The sequence below is a fragment of the Taudactylus pleione genome, unplaced genomic scaffold, assembly GCF_031769625.1.
Source record: "Taudactylus pleione unplaced genomic scaffold, aTauple2 ptg000777l, whole genome shotgun sequence".
In the NCBI taxonomy this organism is placed as follows: Eukaryota; Metazoa; Chordata; class Amphibia; order Anura; family Myobatrachidae; genus Taudactylus; species Taudactylus pleione.
In genome coordinates, this window is record NW_028285179.1 from 2282083 (window position 1) to 2308712 (window position 26630).

General features: G+C 42.8%; 1 protein-coding gene across 1 annotated transcript in view; it reads left to right on the forward strand.

Annotated features, from left to right (window-relative positions):
- LOC148475121 (beta-1,4-galactosyltransferase 1-like) overlaps positions 1-26630 on the forward strand; it is a 383411-nt gene that overhangs the window by 332621 nt on the left and 24160 nt on the right. Inside the window, exon 5 of the mRNA XM_088457707.1 lies at positions 12727-12849. Within this exon, the coding sequence (XP_088313833.1) occupies positions 12727-12849 (123 nt within the window). The remainder of the gene's footprint in view (positions 1-12726; positions 12850-26630) is intronic.

A 26630-nucleotide genomic window follows, 5' to 3' on the forward strand; every position in this document is an offset into this window, starting at 1 on the left:
TTTATTCAAAATCCACTATTCTCAAGAATCCTCTTACATTTAAAAAAATAAAGAAGAGAAAACAACCTATCCAAGATAAATAATTATGGTTGGGTAAGTAACAAACTAAGGGGCCTATTCATTAAACCTAAACATTCTCTGGAGATAATTAGCTTTAGAACTCTCATGGAGTTCTAGCTAATTATAGGTGGAATTCATCATTCCACCTCTCGATAAGTATCTATTCCGAAAAGCTGTCATTTTTGCGATGACAGCTTTTCGGGAAATAGATACTTTTCCCTGCCTACACTACCTTATCGCATCTGGAAACAGTGCTGCGCATGCGCTGTTACATCTGTAAAACCAGGGCATGCGCAGCACTGCCTACAGATGCGTTAAGTTTGTGTACCCCCCGACCCTCCCCACCCCCCCGAACCCCCCGACTTACCTGTCCGCGCAGCAGCCTCCGGCTCCGTCCTGCTGGTCTGTCATGTGGTTTCCCTGCAGACCACATGACAGATTAGAAAAAAAAAACTTTTTTTTTTTGTCTAAACTTTCTTGTGCTCTGCTGGGGAGCACACATGTCCGACCAGCCTCCGGAGCCTGAGGACAGAGCAGAGCGCCAGAGGGACTCGTTGGGGGACCTGCACACGCGGATACAGGTAAGTTTCACCTGCTATTCGCCACCTCACAGCGGCGAATAGTAACTGCATCAAATTCCGAAAATTTATAATTTTCGGAATTTGATGAATACCACAATTTCCACATCCCCATACTAATGTATGGGGAGTGTGGAAATTAACGCAGGGGAACTTAGCAAGGAGATATCTGTGATATCTCCTGTGCTAAGTGGCTACATGAATACCAAAATAACGTTATTTAAGGAAAATGTCCTTAAAAACGTTATTTTAGTGTTGATGAATAGGCCCCTCAGGCCCTCATTCAGAGCCGCTCGTAAGCGGTCGTATGCTCATAGTCATCCGATGTTGTTAAACCACGCATGCGTCGGTGTAACAGTGCGCATGTGCGTACGGCTGATTGCGATAATTTTTTCAGTCGTTCGTCGAATAGCGAACAGGAAGTGACATGTCAAATGTGATTGACAGAACTGTCCGTATTGGGGCTGTGACGGGGGTGGAGATGGGAAAACACAAGCGTTTTTTGGGTGTACATAAATTATCTGTTGCGAACGGCCAATGTGAACGGAACAAGTGTTACGTCACTGTCTGATCCAATTTCCATTAAAACTGCTCGCTCAGCTTGTGGTCTGGTATTCTCTACCGCAATGACGATGGTCTCTTCATTCTTCCCGAGGCTCACCGATTGTTTTTGAGGCCTCAATTGATAAATCAGAAAACCATCAGTTTTGAATTGCAAAAATGCTTGTAAGGTGTTTAGCCAATAGCCTTTTTTTAGTAGCAAAAAAACCTACGCAGGTGAACTACTCAGCTGCTAATTTCTGGGTTAGACAATCAATTAGCTTACAAATTTATTTTACATTTGCGTGTTTTTTCAAAATTTGTTTTCTTTTTTTTTTAGGGCAACAATATTGTTCGCATGTTTGTTGTTTTTCTTCATTTTGTAGGGGCCAAGAAAACAATCATCCTTTTGTTTTTTGCTAAGTGTTAATTAAAACTCATAAATTGTTTTTAACCCTTGTTTTTTTTTTTTCAAAAATAATGTTTAGATTTCCGTTGTATTGTTTGTAATGTTGTTTGCGGGATTACCTTTTAACTAGTTTTTTAATAAATTAACAATAGAATTGTGCAGATTTTCAACTTTATTTTATTTTTTGTTGTTTTTTTTATTAAAAATTTTGGGGAAATAAAAAAAACTTGATAATGTAAAAACAAATAACAAATGATTTTAGAAACACACAAACAAAATAAGTGGCATTTGAAATCAACAAACAAACACAATTAATAAAAAATTCACAAGAAAGGAATATGGGGCAAAAACTGAGAAGGATTGTGGGAAAATTAGCCAGTGCTGTCATCGCCTTTTGGCCCGTTTGGCTGGGGTAGGGAGGGAGCCTGAACGGGTCCGGGATGTCCTTCTGCTGGCCTGGCCAGAGGCAGATGTTGTGGCCTCTGGTCTAGGCATAGGCCTAGGCACATTTGGAGGGATGGCTGTTGTTGTGCCAGAGGTGGAGGGTCCTGTTGTTCCAGCAGGAAGGGAGGCCGGCTCCAAAAAGTGCTGGCGAACGAGCTGCTCCAGGGCATTTGCTATTCGCACGTTGGCCCCAGTATTTTCCACCAGGGCCTTAGCAATGGTCAAGTTGGCAGCAGCACTTTGCTGCAGGGCGTCTGCCACCCGTAGCAGATTGGCGTCCATTCTCAGCAGAATCTCGATCTGCGAGGGGGAATGCCCTGGACTGTCTGCCACAGGGTCCCCAGCCGGATCTACTGCTTCCTTCCCTGCAGAGCCAGCAGAAATTCTGCGGCCAAAGCTCCCCTCTGGAGCAGACTCATCCGCCTGTGTCTCTGTGAGAAAAAAGAGAAAAGAGTAACATTAAAATCTAGATATTGTCCCAAACACATTTCTGAGTTGTTAACATTACAACATTTACCTGGGGCAACATGAGGAGCTGCAAAGTCTGGCATGTCGGTATCCATGTTCAACACGCCAAACACCTCCTCATCCTGCACACACCCCTGGGCCATCTCCTCCAAATCTGTGAGCTCCAGTGACACAGGGGTGGGACACCCACCTGTCCCCCCTGCATGCCTAGCGCTATCAGCCATTTTTTGCTTAAGACGATATTTGAAGTCGCTCCATCTGTGGGGTAAAAAGTTGGCATTATTCGGCAGTATTTGGACATGTAAACACTTTTTACAAAATTTTTTTTTTTACGTACCGGCCTTTGACCTCCCGGGTTGAACGTTCAAAATCACCCACCCTATTGACACCACTGGCTATGTCATCCCAAATTTTCCATTTCTGGCTTGCACCCATATTCCTTGCTGCCTGTGGCAGGTTGTCATTGCACATTTGCACCAAAACCTCCATCTCCTTTCTTGTGAATTGTGGCTGCCTTTTTTTTTGTTTAGCTGGCCTACTAGGCCTCTTCCATGGCATCCTCAACACCTTTTTTGAAAATGGGATTAAAATTTATAGTGTAAAATGTTCCCAAAATTATTGTTAAACAGAATCCTTTTTCCCAAAAAAGAGAAATACTTACCTGGCGCCTCTTGGCCAATGCTTTGCTGCTCTGTAGTCAATTTGGACTTTCAGGTCTCACTACAGCAGACCGATTTGGCTTTTCAGTGACGTTTTATACATGCATCAGCATTATTCGGCCACATCATTGACTGTGCGCTCCTATTGTCCGTCCTTAATTTGAGCGGGAAAATAAAGACTATTTATGGCTTGGTGTGACTGGAGTCGATGTGGCATGTTGTTTGTTGGAGGTTTGGTGTTGGAGTGGTTTTGAGGCTTAGTGAGTAGAAGGAGGACATTTTCGGATCGATATTTTGTTTTTTTTCTAGCTTCTTTCTTTGCCGTTGGTTATTTTTTTTATTTTTTGGCTATTTTTTTTTTATTTTTGGAGTAAGTATTGTAAAAAACCACCGTAAAAAATAATAGTAAATAGTTTTCAAATGTTTTTAATATTTTTTTTTGTTTACAGTTAGTTTGGCATTGCCCCAGTGAAGTTTTTGAACTTTGGGATATTTGTCTGTTTTTGGTAAGTGTTTTTGTTTTCATGATTTTACAAATTGTTGTTCTAAGCATATGTTTCGCAAAGTAATGTTGTTTTTTTTCTGTGAACAATCATGTCTTACCACTAAATGTAGCGTACTATTTAGCGAAATAATGTTTGAGTGGTTTTAATTGTAAAAGTAGCATACTATTTTGCGAACTAATGTGTCTTGATTTAACTGTAAAAGTAGCGTACTATTTTGCGAACTAATGTGTCTTGATTTAACTGTAAAAGTAGCGTACTATTTTGCGAACTAATGTGTCTTGATTTAACTGTAAAAGTAGCGTACTATTTTGTGAACTAATGTATCTTGATTTAACTGTAAAAGTAGCGTACTATTTTGCGAACTAATGTGTCTTGATTTAACTGTAAAAGTAGTGTACTATTTTGCGAACTAATGTGTCTTGATTTAACTGTAAAAGTAACGTACTATTTTGCGAACTAATGTTTTTTTAAATTTTCAGTGTAAAATCATGTCTTAACACTAAATGCAGCGTACTATTTTCTGAACTAATGTGTGCTCCCTTCTTTAATTTTTCACGAAAACAATTTGTTTACAATCATATTTTATTTAATGAATCTTAAACATATTTTCTACTTTTGAAATGTAGGGTGTTCTGCACATGACACATCCCAGGCCTGTAAGCATCTTTGGATTTCTGAGAAAAGATAAGTATATTTTTCATTACATATTTGTCTAAAACAATAACTACCTGGCTTACCATTTCAGGTTGATGTTGGTCGTATTATATTGGCCATGGTTCCAGAACCCGACCAACCTCAACTTCATCCCAGGCATAGGCCTTGTAGGCGTGCATGGCCCCAGATATATAGAACACGTGTCACCCTTTTTGGAATGTCAGATGATGAGGTGTTACGGTGATACCGTCTGCCACCCCAAATCATCATAGACACTCTCTCATTAATAGAGAGTGATCTTGAACGGCAAATTGGCAGTCCTACACCAATACCACCATTTATTCAATTAATGTCGGTGTTACATTTTTGTGCCTCAGGATCCTTTCAAACCACTGTGGGAATAGTTGCGGGAATATCCCAATCCTCCTTTTCAAGGATCCTGATGGCAGTGATGGAGGCCTTTTTTAAACACCTCCATCATTTTATTAAAATGCCATTGGATATGGGTACCCTTAATGTGGTGAAGGTGAATTTTTACCAAATAGCTGGCTTCCCACACATCAAAGTGCACTCACATACCACTTCAGCCTCCAGCAAAGCAGGAGGCTATTTTTAGGAACCGAAAGCACTTTCATTCACTGAATGTAATGGTGGTATGTGATGCCTCCCTCCAGATCCTGTCCCTGAATGCCAAATTCCCCTGCAGTGCACATGATTCCTTCGTCATCCGGCAATCAGGGATTTGGCACAAATTAAACAACCTACAAGCTGGTGATGCGTGGCTTCTGGGTAAGTTGAAACCTTCTGTTGAAACCAATGCAAAGCTTGTTACACAATGGTTCTGATGTTTGTTTTTATATTTTCACAGGAGACAGTGGTTACCCTTGCACGCCCCACACCAGGGACACAAAGTGAGTATAATTCTGCACCCAGGCAGATGGTGGAGTGCTGTATCGGCCTTTTAAAAGGCCGATTCAGATGCCTCCACCACTCTGGTGGCAAGCTCTTGTATTAGCCGGATATGGTTTCGAAAATTGTGGTCCTGTGTGGGATATTTCACAACATCGCCATAAGGAGTGGTGTCCCAATGCAGCCAGAGGATGCCTTGCCTGAGGATGGCCCCCCGAGGTTGGTCGGAGGTCAGTATGTGGGGGGTCATACGTGATTATGTGGTGGCCAGATTTTTTAGGTAATTATTTTAAAAAATGAAGTTAATTGATACAATGTAGACATGTAAGATTTTAATGGCCAATTTTAATTTGTGTTTTATATTTTTTTGTCTTTTATTCCATAAAATTAACCTAAAAAACGATGCCTACTACCTGATCCAAAAAATTGACTTCATGTGGCCACATTGGATATAACTTCTGGAACAATGATTTCTTCGCCTCATTTGTGGATTCATGTTGGCATGCTACTTCTTCAAACTGTTGTTGTTATTTTGTTCTTTTTTTTGGTTGTATTTTTGAGTGTGTTTTCACTGTGTGAATTGATTGTGACAATTCACTTTGTGTTTATTATTTTTGTGCATTAAATTTTTGTTTAACGTAAAACAAACATTTCCCTGGTAAATTACAAGCAAGTGTAACCTGGTCCAAAAAAGGCAAACTTGCTTAATGGCTAATCCTGTAATGTGTTAAATTGTAAAGTATTTTACCCTGCTTTGTGGCTAAAAACAAACACCATAGGTATTATGGTGAATCAGTATGCTTTCTAATATAGGCCTAAGCAGGTTTGATTTAATTTTTACATTACCCACAAAAAAATTTTAACAAAAATTGCTGTTATTTCTACAAACCTATTGGTATTGTTAGCTGTTTAATGTGCCAGCTTACATACTTACTTAAGCTTTCTACAATCTAATTTACATTACTTAAAAAATCATGCTACAATAGTCGACTTATGTAAGGTTCAACAATCTAATATTTACAGACAAGGAATGAGACTTATATTTTATTTTTTTTAACATTTTTTTTGTGAAAAAAAAAAAATTAGTGGTGCTGGAGCACCAACAAATGATCCAGGACCACTAGCATGTCTACTACATGGCCCCTCAAGCTCTGCAAGCCGGAAAACAATTCTTGGTTCTGCCTCTGGTCCTCTGTGGGTTAAAAAAATGTGTGGATTACTAAAATGACACCTTAATTTATATGTTACCAAACAACTTAAAAATCAGACTATACTTAAAAAAAGAAAAAAAAAACATCACCAAAGTAATGCCAAACGCAAAGATTGTATAAAAAAATAAAATAAATAAAAACAAAAAAAAACACAAAAAAAGGGAGAACTACGTAAAAACACTACATTTGTTGGAACCGTAAACAAGAAAGACACAAGTATGAGTGTTTGGACAAGTGTCATATGTGTAAGGGGAAAACATCCTAGACATTGTTTCACAAAGATATATATCCAAAACATTAGAAATACTTAACAAATTTGAAATGCACAGGCAAAAGGACAACATCAACCAAAAACAAAATAATGCAAAAGCAACCATAGTTTAAAAGGGAAACATAGCGGTCATAATGATGACTGGGCCTGGAGCCCCGACATCGTCCTCCTCAGAGGTGGGCCAGTGCTGCTCGGATGGAGGAGGGGTGATTTGGCTGGAAGTTGAGGGTGAGGAAAAGAGAGGGGTGGGTGGAGGGGAGGGTGATGAAAAGAGAGGGGGGGTGGAGGGGAGGGTAAATTTTGAGGGATGGGAATGTGATGAGAGGGAGGGGCATCACGGTCTGCCAGGTCTGGGGTGGAGGGGGAATTTGGGGAAGGTTGGGGAGAGGAGGTTTGGGTGGGAGTGGGGGATAGGGGACGAGCCCGACGTCGTTGACGTCGTAGACATCGTAGTCTGCGCTCAGCCCCTAAATGATAGATAAAAATTTATCTTATTAAATATTTTATATTTTTATTAAAAAATGTACACACCCAAAAAAAAAAAGCGCTATACGGGAAACATGCACATGCAGGTATGTCCAAAATAAAGAAACAGGGCTAGACGGAAAACATGCACATGCAGGTATGCTTACATTTAAAATGTAAAAAAAAAATACACTTATGTTCCAGAATTTGCTGACGCAAATTGGCCAAAAGGCGTGGGGAACTGTGGCCTAGATCTGACCATCGTCTTTCGAGCTGGCCGATATTGCGGCGGTAGCCCAACGTACGCAGCCTGCGCCGCACCTCCGCATTGGCTTGCCGCTTGCGGAGGTTAGTGATGGGGGCCGGATGCTCTGTTATTCTCCGGTCCATCACATCTGTGAGGACAAGGAGTTCGCGGCGACAAAATGCTGCGGCTCTCATGATGGCAATGATTTTTTCAACACAAAACAATTTTAATAAAGGTCCCAGAAAAAATATGATTGGCTAATGTACTTTGAAAATTAACAGAAAGCATTCTATTGGTTATTGTATGAGTCATGTGACCTACACCCTCACAAATATAATGTGAGTTATGATAGGCTTGATGCAGTGACATGCGTAAGCTAATTTAAATATTATTAATAAAGATGAAAAATCTGCATATAAACAAACGCAAAACAATAGTAGCATTCAAACAAACTTTAAAATTGGAAAAACCATCCCCTTGGTACAAACGTGAGTATTCTGCGGAAGGAATGACACACACGAACAATAATAAAGTTTATTGACATTGTTAAAAAAAACGGATTGCAAAGATGTGAATACCAATTAAGCTAATGAATATACTGATTGCTATTAATCGATTCAAGTATGTTTGCAGAATGAAATAGCAGGCAATCGAAAAATGACAGGCCCACTTCCGGATTTGACTTGTGCGAGCGTTCCCTGCAACCAAAGAGGAGACGGACGGTCGCTATTTTGAACGTTCACTAGCTAGAGGAGGGGTTGGGAGGCTATGGGGCGGAAGATTAGCTGCGAGCGAACATACGAGCGAGCACTTGATTTTACATATTTTCGCTCGTACGCCGAACGAACGGCCACTTACGTCCGGGTCTGAATGAGGTCCTAATTGTTTGGTTGTTTCAGACATAATGTTTTAGTTTTACTTAAAATATTGCCATTTATTTTAAATATATTTATAAATCCACTTGCTCAGGGGAAACTTTCTAAATAAATATTTATTTTTCATTTGTATCACTAGTTATGTTACAGTATATACTTTCCTGAACATGGCTGCAGCCTACAAGCCTCAACACAAGCACTCACACTTGTCGACTCTTATGGGGGCATGAGCTTGCGAGTCTGCAGTCCTGGAATCCATGAGGATGTTGCTGTGTGCTAGCTGTTCAGCTCTGGGATTCCTCTGGGGGACAGGATGGGCACCTGAAACTACTACCAGACTCTGTGTGTGGCCGGGCCACTGCTGGTTACCCTCTGTCCAACAGGGCTGGATCTATTGGTGTCTTTCTGGGAAAGCAGCAAAGAACCAGTCTGTTTGGTTAGTAGAATGTTGAGAGGCCCATGTTTAGACCTTCTCCACTGGAGGATGGGTTATTTGAAAGGGTTGTTCGCAGGCCCTGTAAAGTACTCTTTCTGTAAAGGGGGGTTGGAGTGGGGTGCTAGGAGGACCCTGATGAGACCATCTCCTCCTGTGTGTAGGGGGGTGGTGTTGTGGGGTTCTGGGAGTTCAGTGTTGAGACCTTCTCCTCCGGTGGGAAGGGGGGTTGCCATTTTGCTATTGGAGATGCTGTGCCCAGACCACCAATGAGGGCGTAACAGCTTAGACAGACAATAGCAGCATTATACTTAGAAGATATAATAGATCTTCTAAGAAGCTACATTGGTTCACTTTTATATATTTAGAGGCCTGATAGTGGCCATATTGGTGCTCCAAATTCAGTTTATTTGTGATAAAAAGATAGGAGTGATTGGTACTGAGTGTGTATGAACAAATATATTTATTTGTAAATAGAGATAAATCCAATAGGAGTATATCCAAATTTCATACAATTGTATAATAAATCACAAGGAAATTACATATAGATCAAATGCACATGTTCATACATATAGTAATTATTAAATGTGGCATTTGTCACTACTGTGAACAATATTTATTAAAAACTATAAAACATCCAGAGTATGATGGTCTGTTTAAAAAAAACAATAGTATAAACACAGCACCAGTCACTCCTAGCTTTCTATCACATAAATCTTGCAAGAAGGGGACCCCGTTTTATTTGTAGTAGGCCGCGGAGTGCTTTAATTATGGGAAGAAAACATCCACCAAATTTGGTTTATAGTCTAATCAGTTTCTGGGTGTGCAGTATTTGTTGTAAAAGTGAAGCTAGAAGTAATTGTGTTAAAACTGCTTAAACTATTGCCATATAGCTGAAAATCTAACAGCAAGCATATTATAATAAGAAAACCAAAGTTTTTGTCTTGTAACTACAGTACATGGATGGGTTTCAGATACTTGGAAGTCAGGCAGCAGCAATAATGGTACCCCTCAGTATAAAACTGCATAGAGGATGTTTTATATTCAAAAGTCCAGTAGTGGCCTTAATGGTAATCTGAAATTGGATGGACAACTTAAGAACACCAATGCTAGTGTAATGTTCTGGTTTAGTTGTGGGCCCGGGGTGGTGACAGGAGCAACCACAGAAGCAGATTTAAGTAAAAAGGTAGAATTTTTAATGAGTGGCTTAGAAGACATGGGAATGGCAATAGCAAAAAGTCAAGGTTTAGGACTAAAGTGCACTTGATTACTGTAGTGAGAATAATGGGAGAATGTCCAGATAGTGGCAGATAAGAACAGTCCGGTATGCAGGTTAGTGAGCTGAAATAAATACAGGCAGTGGTGATGAGTCCAGCTGGGAGTGAAATAAATACAGGCAGAGGTAATGAGTCCAGCTGGGAGTGAAATGGAGGCAGGGTGTAGGGTGTCAGCAGGCTCAGGCACTCAGGCAGGGGAAAAGGTAGTGGAGGATTCAGGGTAGTCCAGAAAGTTTTAGGAGTTTACAAGCAGGCTGGCAGGCAGCATTTACACAGGTAACAAGAGGTGAGCACAGAGAACTCCCTCTCAGCTAGGCTGAGATACACGTTGCACTGGCAATGAAGGAAGGCTCTGGACCTTCCTAAATACCCTGTGCTGTGCTATGACTGGCTGGAGGGAACACATGACTCACCAGGACTGGGCAGTTGAATCACATGGTTAGAAGGCAAGATGGCGGCACCCATGCCAAACGGAATGGAAACACCGCCAGTTCTTATCAGCCCTGAATGACAATGTGCCCGCACAGAACCACGCGCAGCCAAAACCCCTCGCCAAACACCAGCACCACTGCCAGACACCCCCCACCATAGTGACCTCACAGGTAATACCTGCTGACCACCATGCCGAGAAACCCTGGCCGTGACAGCTAGTTTGTACAAGGGGCTCCAAATTGCATTTTTTTGGGAGAAACACACAGAGGGACTGCTCAGCAGTATACAAACCCTCTGTATTATTACATTATTATACTATTGTATATAAACTAGTGAGATATACAATTTTTTTTATAAATGTAAAAATCTAAACATTGGAAATTTTTATTACGCATCTATGGTCTGTATCATTCACAAAGGTTTAGTGCTGGGTTAATAGACTAAAATGATACTATTTACTATTGAGGTTAGTTATTTCTTATACCTGAAAAAGCTTCCGACACATGAGTGACTTGTCTTGAGTGTGTGGACACAGCAATACCCATCCATGTATCATTGCGTGCCTTTCTGCTGTGACCTGGATTGCGTATTGAACTCTGCTTATGTAATCTGCCCTTGAACTTGGCCTCTTTACTGGCTTTCACTACTTGTCACTGCCTGTCTTGACCTTGACCTGTTTACTAGAATTTGCTTTTGCCCACTGCCTAGCTTGACTTCAGCCTATATGAGACTGTTCTCTTTATCACTGCCAGACATTAGTTTCGGCCTGTCCTTACATTCTGTGCCTAGACTGTATCAATTTTACTACATTACCTTTTGTCAACTCAGCCACCAGGGAGAGAGGAGGGAGCACCGCACGAGGAGTGCACAGGGCCCCTTCCTCTGTTAAAATGCCCCTAATCTGTACATTCATCTTTCCCTTTATCCTGACTAATCTCCCAGTTCCTGCTGCTGAAAAATATCCCCACAGCATGATGCTCCCACCACCATGCTTCACTGTAGGGATGGTATTGGCCTGGTGATGAGCGGTGCCTTGTTTCCTCCAAACATAACGCCTGGCATTCACACCAAAGAGTGCAATCTTTGGCTCATAAGACCAGAGAATTTTGTTTCTCTTGGTCTGAGAGTCCTTCAGCTGCATTTTGCAAACTCCAGGAAGGCTGCCATGTGCTTTTTACTAAGGAGCGGCTTCTATCTGGCCACTCTACCATACAGGCCTGATTGGTGGATTGCTGCAGAGATGGTTGTCCTTCTAGAAGGTTCTTCTCTCTCCATAGAGGAATGCTGTAGCTCTGACAGAGTGACTATTGGGTTCTTGGTCAACTCCCTGACTAGGGCCCTTCTCGCATGATCACTCAGTTTAAATGGCCAGCTAACTCTAGGCAGAGTCCTGGTGGTTCCAAACTACTTCCATTTATGGATGATGGAGACCACTGTGCTCATTGGGACCTTCAAAGCAGCAGATATTTTTCTGTACCCTTCCCCAAATTTGTGCCTCGAGACAATCCTGTCTCGGAGGTCTACAGAAAATTCCTTGGACTTCATGCTTGGTTTGTGCTCTGACATGCACTGTCAAGTGTGGGACCTTATATAGACAGGTGTATGCCTTTCAAAACCATGTCCAAACAACTGAATTTACATCAGGTAGACTCCATTTAGGCTGTAGGAACATCTCAAGGATGATCAGTGGAAACAGGATGCATCTGAGCTCAATTTTGAGCTTCATTGCATATGCTGTGAATACTTATGTACATGTGTTTGTTTTTTAAATTAAATTTGCAAAAATCTCAAAAAAAACTTTTTGCACGTTGTCATTATGGGGTATTGTGTGCAGAATTGTGAGGACAAAAATTTATTTATTCCAGTTTGGAATAATGCTGTTATATAACAATATGTGGAAAAAGTGAAGCACTGTGAATATTTTCCGAAAGCACTGTATATTGCCTCAAAAACTTATGTCAATGCTGGTAACGTGGAAAACCAGGATTACATTTCCCTCTCTTAATTACATTGTAGAATTATGTTACAGAATATCAAAGAGTAAAAGGAAAATAGAGGCTTGTTACTTTCTACAATTGTGATTACAGGATTGGGTGTGGGTATTTGTCAGATCACAAATTCATTTAGTGGTAAATAAACAAGGAAAATAAGGTAAAGTACAACTACTCAACAACACATTAGACAGCTTACTGTAATGGAGGAATTGTATGCAGTTTTTCTGTGAAAACATCTGAAATGAGAGAAAATCCTTTTCAACAAATGTAATTTATGTTTTTTTTTCTCTATAGACTACTTTATGACACTATTTTTGGAGGTGTGGTGGCTTTCACAAAGGAGCAGTTCTTAAAAGTAAATGGATTTTCAAATCGTTTTTGGGGATGGGGAGGAGAAGATGATGAACTGTACAACAGGTTTGTTTCATGGGAATGTCAAGGCAAAAAAAACTATATTTCTTAAACAGTTGTTCTCTTCAACATTCCATTAAATATAAAATATGTGAATTAAAAGAGCAATAAGTTATTTCAAATATAATCATAAAACTATATGTAAACCTTTTGAGCATTATAATGGGGAGTGTTCAGTGACAGTAATGTTTAGTAATGTTTAACACACCCAGGCAAACTGACAGAAATAAATAAATAAAGTACTTAATGGATTAACTGATTGATAAGTTAATAAAAATATATCATTATGCACCTTGTCAAATAAATGACATTTATTATTATTATTATTATTATTATTATTATTATTATTATTATTATTATTAGTTAAACAAACAACAGTACATCACCTACAGTGAAACACTATATGTCATTCCTCCCTGAATACCTCGCAGAGGTGTCTTTGTCACCCCCATGGTAAATGTATAATTGATGAGAGCCCCATTAGACACTTGTGTATTATACCTAAACAAAAGTAGCCTTCTAAAATAAGCTTTATTTGGACATGAAATCCAAACAAGCTTGTGACTGGCTTTATGTAACTAATATTAGAGATGTGCGCTGATCCTTGTGTTTTGGTTTTGGATCTGTTTTTTTTTAATTGATAAAAAGTTTTAAAATACAGCTAAAATTTAATTTTTGCTATCCAAAACCTGCAATTCAGATTTAAAATCCATATTTGGAGACGTGGGAAGATCAGAACCATGACTCAGATCTGTGTGGATCTCCTCGGGAGATCAGAACCACATCTCGGATCTTTCCATATTCACAAAATTCATGTGGATTCGGATTTCTGGTGAATCGACCCGCACATCTCTAATATATAGAATATATAGAACAATGTGTGACTATGTATGACTAACCAATATCAGAGGGTATTTTATCGATACAGGATGATTACCTTCCCATTATTTTCATCTTCTAGCACAGAACATATTCTTCTGAATGTGTATGATATTCAAAAACATTATCTAATAGAAGGCTGACCTAAATGTTACTGTGGGAATTTCTGAACCAATATTAGCATCCTTCTTGAGCAGGAAATGTACTTTGTCGGACATGTTAGGTGATGTGTGTCAAAATCTAAGCAGTTCCTCCTCCTTGCCTCTGGTATCATGCTGAGGCCTGTCTAACACATTCCACCCTGGCTAGTCTATGATTTGCAGCCTGATTACCTAATCAGGCAGCTGTGGGCTGCACCTGAGGAACTGGCTATTTATCTCTGCCCAGTTTTGTAAGCAGGGCCAGACCATCAGGTCTACCAACATGACTGTGCTCCAGTTTCCCAGATATTGTCTGTCTGACTGTCTGCTGCTTTACATCATGGCTCCCCAAGTTTTCCAATGTGCTACCCTATGTAAGCTATCCCAGGACATTATTATTACATTGTAAGTATTATTTGCATTTCACCAGCTTACCAGGACTTGGTTATCACTGCATATCAGTTACTTTTGGACTTTATTATCAGCATCTACCATGTCTGCCACACACCATCAGTACCTATTTATGCAATGCATTGCTACCTTGGACTTTTTGCATTTAAAGTAATTCTGCTTTATGTATCCAGTCCGGTTCCATCCAGTCCAGCCAGTATACTTCTTACTGTGTTCAGAGACTGCCTGTTATTATCCACACTCGGATGCTATTTGTGAGCGGTCGTTCAGAAAAATGGGCCAGCTATTTAAATTGAGTGCTCGCTCTTTGCGGTCTGTTGACGCCTCTATGTCTGAACTAGCGAACAAAACATGCCCTCGCTATTTTGTAAAGACGTCCCCTGGCCGTTCGCATCATATGTCATCTCCGCTATTTATTAGATTAATCAAGTACATCGAAAGGCGTCTGAACTGCTCGCAGTGCTTGTGGTAGATTTTACTTCCCGCAATCACTGCGAGCAGTTCTGGCGGCTTTGTTAATTATGCACACCCATTAAACGCCTGTTTTGACTGTTTGGCACGCCTGCATTCGGATCTCCACTCCCCGTTTTCAAGCACCTTCCCCTGTTACCACCCACAAGTGCCTCATTCTGTCACTCAAATTAGCAGGTCCTCGCTATTTTGCGAGTGCACGATTTCCGACCGCAATGACTGGTTGGTGCATGCGCATTATGACCCATACGCATGCGCAGATGTGCGAACATCGCTCGGAGTGAGCGAGAGGCCGCTTACGAGCAGCTCTGAATCAGGCCCTCAGATCATTACTCCCCCAAATGTGCTACCAGAATACCCAGGGGACTGAACAAACTAGCCAACTGCAGAAGGCGATGGAAGGAATGCATCCAAAAGCATACCCCTAGTACCCAGCCACCGAATACAATGTAGTGCAGCAAATAGTCCAGGGACAGAGGGCCTGATTCAGACTTGGGAATAGAGAGAGATATCTCTCTCAACTGATCATCTTGGTGAAACCATGCTTCACTGCAGTTGGGGCAGATTTAAAATGTGCAGAGAGATTTAAATTTGGGAGGGAGGTGTCCAAACTGACATCTAAATTGTAGAGTAATAATAAAGCTGTGCAGTATTTGTGGGCTACGTGTAAAAGCAGCCAGTATTTACCCTACATGCAAAAAAAATTATGTATTTACACCCCTTGCATTGCAACATGGTTTGTCCAGGTACACAGTTAAGTGCTATCTCTCTCTCTATTCCCAACTCTGAATCCATAATGGACTGAGGGGGTGGTTCAGCTTAGGTAGGATTTGCAAAGCTGCATGTATGCAGCTTTGCAATACCATCCTTGCTAATATGCAAATTCAGCAGGAGGTGTATGACACCCCTGCTGAACTTGCGATCCAAGCACTGCAACCGAGATCACAGGTTGGGATCACTCTCGACAAGCTGGAAAAGCCAGGAAACTGTGTCCCTGGATGCAGCCCCTGGCCTTGCCACTTCTGGACAATGGGGCAGATTCACCCCATTTCCAAGACTGACGGCTGTCCCCACCCCCTGAACCACCCCTTAAATGCCTCTGCCTGTCAATCAGCCAGATGCATAGAAGGGTCTGCAGGACCCATTCTGCACATTCCCAAAACGGGTCCTGCAGAAGCACATATGTGAAATGCTGAATTAGCCCCTGAGATGCCTAGTAGACATATGAATGTCCGATAACCCATATAGGGCAAATATCCAAATTACTGCCTGAAACACAAATAAATGTCAGTAATCAGCAAACCATGAAAGAAAAAAGAGGGAAAGAAAAGTCACACACACAGGGAAGAGTGGAGGTAAGGGATGACTAAACCTAAAAAACCTGCCCAGACACCAATAGCCAATCATGCTCCCACCAGGGACGGTGACGAGTGGCCACAGCTCCCAACTTAAAATCAAAGAATTTAAAATAACAAACTAAAACAACAAAACCTGGAGAGAAACCACCACCAAAGGAAGGTTACATACATAATGCTTGTAAGCATCAGATTTAAACTACATGATTTTATTTCTGATACCGAGAACCCGAAGAATGCAGTGCAGAACCATGCAGGCAAGCAAACACAGTACAGGCAGAAAAGAACAACTCTGCTGGTTAATAGAGTGCACCACCTGCAGGTTATCACACCAAAATATAATATACGCTCCCCCATAGCTCTAATGTGACAATGATGGGGAAAAGTTTCAAAAGCAGGAGGTTCCTGGTGAGACCTTAAGTGAACCAGCCCACCTGCCAAGCAGTCTCATACCCTCCCAGAATGCCGAAAAGAAAACCTGTGGAAACTGCAGCATCTATAAACAGCTTAAAATTTTGATGCAGGAGGAGAGGTCCAGATTAACAACCCCATTGAAATCCACCAGAAAGGTATCCCATACCAGAAGAAATCCACCAGAAAGGTATCCCATACCTGAAGGTCCCTTCTTGGGGACTACCCCTACTGGAGAAAATACCATCCCTTTAAGAGCAGGCTGAGCAAAGGGCCAAACCATGCACCCCAGCTAAACCTCTTTCATTACCTTTACTTTTATTGTATGGGACAACTGAATAGCTGAACTAAGGTTCTGTGGGGTGCCCATGGCCACTTTGACTGAGATAGGGAGGGGGAACCAAACAAAAAGCTTTTGCACAAATTTGGCACAAAAACGTTGCATCCTGTTTATATGTGTACCAGTCCAACCAGCATTATAAGACAAGAAGAAGCCTTACTTTGCACCTCCGGGCCTGCCAGCAGGAGGGATCCCAGAGCCTCAGGGGCACTCCTTGGCAGGGTTCAGCACTCCACAGTATACAAATTTGTGTCTTTAGTGACATGGGAGTTGATAAAAGTGATTAAAAGATAAATAGCACACTTTAGCCACACCAGGAGTGGATGGCCAGTAAGCCGGTAGGGCAGAAGCCACACCTTTACATTGGGCTGTTTGCTCCAAGGACGCCAAAGCCAGTTGAGTTACCTCCAACCAGACCTTGGCATCCTTACAGCCCAGGTCCATGATGGTTACCCTATACTGCTTACAACTAAACTCTTCGTCACAGCGGTGCCATACTATCCCACACATAGAACAACAAAGACCATGAATCAAATGCAGATAGCAAATGAGATTCATGGCCTCCCCAAGATGTAGCAAGCCACAAACATACAGAGCCCATCCAGCCAATTAACATAGGACTTGTAGTAGTCCTCACCAATGCCTCCCTCCTTCTTGGCAGCAAATGAGGCCTTGTATGTCTTAGACATCAAGGCAAATAAATCTACATAGTGCATGACATAAACGATCTTGCATATTGTCGTGCAGGATCCACAAAACCACTGTGTTTGCATGTCTCTAGCTGAAGCCCCTGCTTCAAGACTGCTACGTACTACTACTGCAATGACATCTCTGATGTGAATACTTTGCAGAGTGACAGCGATGGGAATCTTTGGAACGGCTACACCACAAGCGACCTGATTCGCTGCTAGACGTGGATCATAGTGTACTGACAGACACAAAATGCAAAGTGCAAGAATGCTCACCTGAAATGTTCACAGCTGAAGCCGTCAGTCCTGGAACAGATGACCGAAACCCCAGGGACAAACTGGTCACAAACGAACACACCAGACACCACGCAGAATCTGCATGAGGTCGGGAGACCCCTGGAACCACAGCACTCAATTCCATGCCCCAGAGGTTGATGCAAGGAGCCTGGGGAGGAGAAAGTACCTGACTCTCCATGACGGACATCACAGCTGGCTGGCACTGGAGGGAGACAGATGCCAATCAGAGGTATAAGCCACAGCAATACCAGGTGGGCTTCTAAAACCCTGCTGGTGAGCACAGTGGAAGTAGCAGTGTGAAAGGACCATGGCTAGAGGGTCCATGGCAGCAACCACCGCATCTAAAGGGGACCAGTACCTCAGTTCAGGAGAACCCAGGGGCTCACGGAGGCCCTGCCGGAACTCACACTGAGTGCCATTTCTAACATGGCCACATGTGACACCCAGGGAGTGCTGGGGCCGCCACAGTGAGACCAGAGGTACCAAAAGCAGTGTCATCTTCCACTGGCACACAACCCGAGGAGATTGCAGCCACCCAGGGAAGCAGGCTCCATAGATTATTAGCTAGACAAGACCTGGCACGCTGGGAGTGGGACATAAAGGCTAATAGGGGAGACCACAGCTCATAGCTCAGAGAAAAGTATGCAGGGAGTAGGACAAGGGGAAAGAGAGCAGGAGTAGTAGAAAAAGATAGGAGAGAAAGAGCAGAATAATAGGCTGAGACATAATAAGAGAGAAAAGAATAGATATAGAAAAACCACTTAGCTGTATGCCAGGAGCTGTGACCGAATTCCAGCTGGAATGAACAGCAAAAGAGGCAGATCGCTCCCTACCCAGCACAAAAAAGCGTATACCCCACCCCTAGTAATGATGAACTGAGTATTATTGGCTAAAACCTTTAGCAAACCTAGCAACTAAACTTAAATCCTCACTGCCCAAACTGATTCTAACATACTGATCCTGCCTAGGGATTTAAATTACGTCCTGCATATCCTAATGGCCTCCATATTCAGGAACACCCATACAGAGTATATAACCCATCTACTCTGGATAATTGTGCAATTGTTTGGAGTATTATATATTGTTGAATTTAGGAATACTCCTGTGAGGAATCTCTCTCAATATGATCTTTCTGACTTAATTATTGAACTGGAGATGTTGTTCTTTGCATGACATTATAAAACCGCAACCTTTATTTCAGGTGATGTGTTTTTTCTTCTGTGAATATGCAAAGTACTATATAACTGCATTTCTTACTGTATGAGACTAATGTGCATAAAGAAAGGGATTAAAATACCCCCCATGGCTAACGCTAAGGGCACCCAGACTTACCTTCGTTCGGGCTGGCGTCCTCGGTGTGCCGGCATCGGGATTAAAATAGGCGTCAGTATTTCAATGCCTATGTTAAATCCCTTGCTGGGATTCCAATGTCGGGATTGAGACTGGCAGCCATGCAGCCGCCGGTCTCATAACTACATCCCATGCATAATAATATAAAACTACAGTTTTTTAAAGAAACAACTATACAGGTCATATGGAATGTAGTTTAAACCCTAGTAGTGTGGAAGCCAGCGCTCCAGAATGCTGATGCAGGAATTCTGACAACAGTCAGACTCCCGGTGCCAGCATCCTGACAGTAAGTATTGGGGTTAGGGGGAGGGATGGGGTTAAGCACTAGGGGGAGGGTGTTAGAAGTCGCCTGAATAACTTGCTATCCTCCAGCACTTGGTTTCTCATTCTACTTCTGCCTACTAGAACTGCACCATCTGTTGCTAGGCAATCTGGACACTGGACGACATCACGTGTTTCTGGGACACAGAATGATCTTCCGTTACTTTGATTGGTTCTTCTTCTGTTAAATATCCGGTGGCATCTTCACGGCATTGCTGGCTATAGTGTCTCAGTACGTGCCCTTCCGGTTCTTGTCTCTGTTCCTGCACCTCTATAAGCCATACCATGGTCCCCAGGCTGCATCGTATCCACCGGTTCGAGTAGTTGCAACATGGCTCACCTAGCCACACCTCTGTCCTTAGGCCGCATCATATCCTCCAGCTTTAGTAGTCGCAACACGGATAACCAGTGGCGGGCTGGGCCGGGGGGCAGGGTGCCATGTTCCCCCCAGGTCGGTAACATTTTAGTGTCCCAGGGCCGCCCGCAGCCGTGCTCTGCATATACATAGCAGTGCAGGCTGTGGAAGGCCATCGGCTGGGGCTGGTCCTCTTACGCTCTCTGCTCCATCGGACTTCCTACCTCTTGCCCCGCCTCCTGTTCTCCGTTCACTCGCAGCGGGCCCCAGGCCATTAATTGCAGCTGCAGTCAGAGTAACAGTGCAGTGCAGTTCCAAGTAGGCTAACAGGGAGGTGGAGTCGGGACAGGGGGCGGGGCTACACTGCAGTCACTGCCAGGCCAGCAGCAGCATGTATGAGAGTAGATGGATGAAACAGAGGGCCTGATTCAGAGCCTGACGCTATTTGTGGATGGTCGTTCTGCAAAAGGGGCCGGATATTTAAATTAAGTGCTCGCTCTTTGCGGTCTGTTGACGCCTCTATGTCTGAACGAGCGAACAAAACATGCCCTCGCTATTTTGAAAAAACCCTCCCTTGGCCGCTCGCATCATACGTCATCTCCACTATTTATTAGATTAATCGAGTACATCGAATGGCGTATGAACTGCTCGCTATTCTTGTGGTAGCATTTTCCTACCGCAATCATGCGAGCAGTTCAGGCTAAAAAACAAACAAGTGACGTGGTCATTGACGCTTCTTTGTTAATTATGCACTCCCATTAAACGCCCGTTTTGACCGTTTGGCACACCTGCGTTTGGATCTCCACTCCCCGTTTTCAAGCACCTTCCCCTGTTACCACCCACAAACGCCTCATCCTGTCACTCATATTAGCAGGCATTCGCTATTTTGCGAGCACACGATTTCCGACCGCACTGACTGGTTGGCGCATGCGCATTACAACCCATATGCATGCGCAGATGTGCGAACATCGCTCGGAACGAACAAGCGGCCGCTTACGAGCGGCTCTGAATCAGGCCCAGAGTACATAAACAGTGAGTATACTGTATCCTGTCTGACAGTAAGGTGATAGAGAGGGGGGGATCCTGCGACTGTGTATGTATCTGTGTGTGTAAGTGTGTAAGTATGAGTCTCTGTAACTGTATCTGTGTGTATGTATGTGTCTCTGTAACTGTATCTGTGTGTATGTATGTGTCTCTGTAACTGTATGCATGTATCTGTGTGTATGTATGTGTCTCTGTAACTGTATGCATGTATCTGTGTGTATGTATGTGTCTCTAACTGTATGCATGTATGTGTGTGTATATATGTGTCTCTGTAACTGTATGTATGTGTGTTTGACTGTGTATGTATGTCTGGGTATGTGTTTATATTTAAGTGTGTTTATGCATGTTTATGTATAACTGTGTGTATGACTGTATAAGTGTGTGTATGTATGTCTGTGACTGTGGGTATGTGTTTCTGACTATATTTATCAGTGTGTGTATGTATGTATGTATGTGTGTGTGCAACTATATGTATGTGTGTGTGTATGTGATTATATGTGGACTGTGTGTGTGTGTGTATTAATTTGTGACTGTAGGTGTGTATTAGTGTGTAACTGTATGTGTGTATTAGTGTGACAGTGAATAAATGTGTATAACTGTATGTGTGTATGTGACTATGTGTGTGTATTCATTTGTGACTAGGTGTGTATTAGTGTGTGACTGTATGAATGTGTGTATTAGTGTGTGACTGCAAATTGTGTCTGTATGTATGTGTGTAACTGTATGTATGTGTGTTATTGTATATGTGTGCAGTGGTGTAACTACTGTAGGTGCAGTAACTGCAGATGCTATGGGGCCCGGACCGTCCCGGGGCCCGGCCCTCCATCTGCATCTACGGTGCCAGGCCTCGGTCTACGCCCTCCGCCCGGGCCACTTGATTGCATGTGCCCCCCAGACTAAAAGTTGCCAGCCAGCCCCTGCGGATAACCAAGTTGCACCTCAGTCCTTAGGCCACATCAGATCCTCCGGCTCTAGTAGTCGCACAACGGCTAACCAAGCCGCACCTCGGCATCCAGCCACATCAATCCTACCAGCTACTTGCTGCATCAATTCAACAGACTATACCAGCCTCATAAATCCTACTAGCTACTTGCTGCACCAATTCAACAGGCTATCCCAGACACATCAATTCTGTCAGCTACTTGCTGCATCAATTCAGCAGGCTATACCAGCCACATCAATTCTTCCAGCTACTTGCTGCATCAATTCCACAGGCTATATCAGCCACATAAATTCTTCCAGCTACTAGCTGCATCGATTCAACAGACTTTACCAGCTGCATTACTTCACCAGCGGCAATTGCTGCATCTATATCACCATTGCTACATTAGCCGCATCTATACCACCAGTGCTTCATTAGCCGCATCTATACCACCAGTGCTGCACTAGCCGCATCTCAGCTACCGGCTCTCATTGGTGTCATATTTTATTCTGGTACTCCAGGGAGATCTGTGTAAACCCCTACTATTCTGAGCTGAAGTCCAGACAGCCGCCTAAGTACCGGTGAATGTTTCTAGTTCTAAGGGAACAGTGGGTGGTTGCTAGTGGCAGAAGATCTTGTCCATTGAATTCTAGGGGTTTACACATGCTATCCTTGGAAAACCATTACATTTAGCTGGCCAAATAGTAGTGACACGCATGGAGCCATCACAGAATCCAGCTCAGGTTCTGGCAGGCCAGATTGAAATCCTGATTCAGAAAGTGCAGGAGCTCTCCGTCAGATTGGAAGATGTTTGTTCCACTTCAGCTCAGATGAGAATCAAGGAACCCAAAATGCATCTCCCTGACCGGAACTCAGGTGATCGCATGGGGTTTCTCAATTTTTGAGAGAGTTGTAAGCTCTATTTTAAACTATGCCCCATTTACTCTTGAACTGAGGCACAACGTGTTGGATGGATTAGTTATTTCACTCCTTCAAGGAGATTCTCAGACCTGGGCTTTTGGGTTACCTGCCACTCATAGTGCCATTCTTTTCATGGAGGCATTTTTTAAAGTGTTAGGTCTCCTTTATGATGACCCGGATAAGACCGCAATGGCAGAGGCTAATTTATGATTTATTAAGGAAGGACTGAGGGCAGCAGAAGACTACTGCATGGAGTTCCGTAGATGGGCAGTGGACTTTGGCTGGAATGGCCCCGCTCTCTGTAGCCAGTTTCACTTGGGGTTCTCATGACAAGAGTTATAGTACCTGGCGGGTCGCGGTCTCTGCCTGTGTGGGTGTTTTGGCATGGTCCTACCGGAGGGGGTGTCTGGAGGTTGGCGTGAGGTGCGCATGGATGTCTGAGGGGTACAGGCCATGTGGTGACAGGTGAGAATGGCAGCACTGCCACGCTGGGGATTGCTGGGTGCTGCCATGTTTTGGGCATGTGACCTGAATGGAGCAATCAGGTCGGAGAATCTTGTGTTTACTCTCAGCAGCCTATCATGCACTTTCCCATGGTACTTAAGGGTGTTCAGCAAGCCCTCTTGTTGCCAGTTCAACATATACACAGCGCAAGCTGTGTGAGAGTTCTCTGTGCTCCTTTGCTCAGTGTGATAATTGCAGTCTCAGCAGTGCTCCGTTTCCTGCTCTATCTCCATCACAGGTTGTTCCTGGATATCTGCATCTACCCTGCTATTCAACATTACTCACCTCACAGTTTGTGACCCCTTATGCTCTCCGGACTCACAGCCCACTCCAGGACCTCAGACCTCTGTTCCTCAGTCACACCTCCATTGGACTTTGTTTTTTCTGCCTGACACCTGTTCCCAGCAGCCTTTATTGGACTTTATTTTCCTGCCAGACATTTGTTTTCAGCCACACATCACTTGGACTTGTTTATTTTTGGCAGTTTATATATCTATCACCGTTTCATGAATTACAATACTCCTATTAAACCGGCTGCATTTCTATACTGCAAACCCATTCCAGTTTCTTCTCCTGCATCCACCCCGGTTCAAAAAATAATTCAAACCTGAATGGGGATTTCTGACCCTATAAAATAAATTTTTGTTTCAACACCCTATATCAGAGTCGATGGATGACCTTATGCATCTAGTTATCTGCATTGATTGTCATGTCGTGAACGCAGATGTGAATGGAATTTGCCTAGGGTTTCTTCCTGGGGTCCTCCTTCGGATTCTGAAGAGCCTATGCAGATTGAGCTTTTCATCTGCCCCCTGAGAAGTATCGTAGAAGCTCCTTGGGCCTTTGTATGTATTGCGGTAACAGAGGATACTCAGTTAACAACTGCCTGAACAAACCGGTAAAAGGGAAGGCCTAAGTGCTAAGGAGAAATTACATTTAGAGCTTACATCTGTTTCCCCAAAAAACTTGGTCTTGGTTCTGCGCACCTTCAAATTTCCAATAAGCAATATTTTACTTCCGCATTCCTTGATAGTGGTGTTGCTGGTAACTTCATGGATCTTTCCTTCTTTAAGACCTTTGGTATTCCTGCTGGCTTTCTGGACCATTCCATCTCTATCTGTTGGTTAGATGGTCAAACCTTTCCTAAGGGTGTTGTCTCTTTTCAAACACCATCCATCTGTCTGTCAGTTGGTTTGTTACATTCTTAGGAAATTTATTTTCTTCTCATTCATTGTTTCTTGGCACCAATCATCTTGGGTCTTCCTTAGCTCAGAGATCACAATCATGTTATTGACTGGGAGACCGGTGAAATCACCAAGTTGACGTAGTTCTCAGTGCCTCTCAATTCCAGTCTGGATGTTGCAGCTAGCAAAGTCAAAGCCATTCTGGACTGGGTACAGCACACTACTTATAGCTATCCAACGTTTCCTCGGATTCACAAATTACTATATGAGATTCATCAATTCTTTTTCTTCCATCATGGCCCCCGATTTGTTCAGTTGACTAAAAAAGGAGCCAATACCATTAACTGGTCCTCCGAGGCTGTGCAGGCTTTTGAAAACTTAAAATCTGCTTTCACTAATGCCTCGATCCTTCATCACCCATAACCGGATCTGCCATTCATTGTTGAGGTGGATGCCTCGGAGGTTGGAGCTGGAGCCATACTGTCACTGAAGGATCCTCAAGACAAAAAGTTGCACCCATGCACTTTTTTCTCCTAAAAATTCACCTCTGCTGAGAGAAATTATGATGTGTGCAATCGTGAATTATTAGCAATAAAATGGGCTTTTGAGGATTGGAGGCACTAGCTAGAGGGAGCCAAATATCAGTCACTGTTGTCACAGATCATAAAAATTACATTTAAATGGCCAAACAACTTAATTCCAGACAGGCATGCTGGGCATTATTTTTTACCCACTTCAACTATATAATCTCTTTACATATGGGATCTAAGAATATCAAGGAGGATGCGCTGTCCAGGAGTTTTCTATCTGCTCAGCAGTCTGTGGGCTCTGATGAACCTATTATTCCTGCTTCACATATCTATCTGGCCCTTGCACGCAACTTGGCTGATTCCCTTCAAGCCTGTTAGTCAGAAACCTAATTTGGGAAACCTGCTGGACTATTGTTCATTCCAGAAAGACTCTGGGATGCAGTTCTGCTGGACTTCCACTACCTGAAGGCCATATGTCATCCAGGTTTTTTCAGGATGATGGAATTACTTTCTCGTTCGGTGTGGTGGCCTTTGTTGTCAAGAGATGTCCAAGAGTTAATTCTGGCCTGTGACATCTGTGCTTGAAATAAGATTCTGTGAGTTGCAACTAAAATGGTGCAAGGTCTACACCACAAAACTTACCAGGAAAGACTAAAAGATCTTAATATGTATAGTTTGGAGCAGAGAAGGGAAAGAGGGGACATTATAGAAACATTCAAATGTATAAAGGGTTTTTAACAAGTTATAGGAAGGAGACAAGAGAAGTATTAGAACAAGAGGACATGTTCTGAAAGTGGAGGATGGTAGGTTCAGGGGAAATTTTAGGAAAAATTACTTCACAGAAAGGGTAGTGGACAAGTGGAATAGCCGCCCATCAGAGGTGGTAGAGGCTAAGACAGTAGAGCATTTTAAACATGCATGGGATAGACATAAGGATATCCTTCAGAAGAAGTAAGGATCATTAAGGGTTGAGGTAACAATATGTTTAAAAATGGGGCAGACTAGATGGGCCAAGTGGATCTTATGTGCCGTCAAATTCTATTACCTAGACCACAGGTTCTCAAACTCGGTCCTCAGGACCCCAAACAGTGCATGTTTTCCAGATCTCCTCACAGAGTCACAAGTGAAATAATTAGCTACACCTGTGAATCTTTTAAAATGTGTCAGTGAGTAATGAATACACCTGTGCTCCTGCTTGGTGACCTAGAAAATATGGACTGAGGAGTGAGTTTGAGAACCACTGATCTAGACTTTAGTAAGTCTTTTGAGACTGTTCCACATTGCTCCATCTGGCCTCCTTCTACCTTTGTCCATACCCAGGAGACCTTGGACGCACATTGCCATGGACTTCATTGTTGACCTCCCTGCCTCTTCCCAATGTTCTGTGATTTGGACTGTAGTGAATCGCTTTAGTAAAATGGCACAGTTTATTCCTCTTCTCAAACTTCCCACTGCCAAGGAACTTTCCATTTTGTTTATCAAGCTTATTTTCCGTCTGCATGGATTACTTTTGGATATCGTGTCCAATCGGGGAACTCCATTCATTGCCCAATTTTGGAAGAATTTCTGTTCCTCAATAGATATTTGCCTTAGTCTTTCCTCTGAGTATCACCCGCAGTCCAACAATCAGACTTAATGTACCAATCAGTCTCTGGAACAGTAC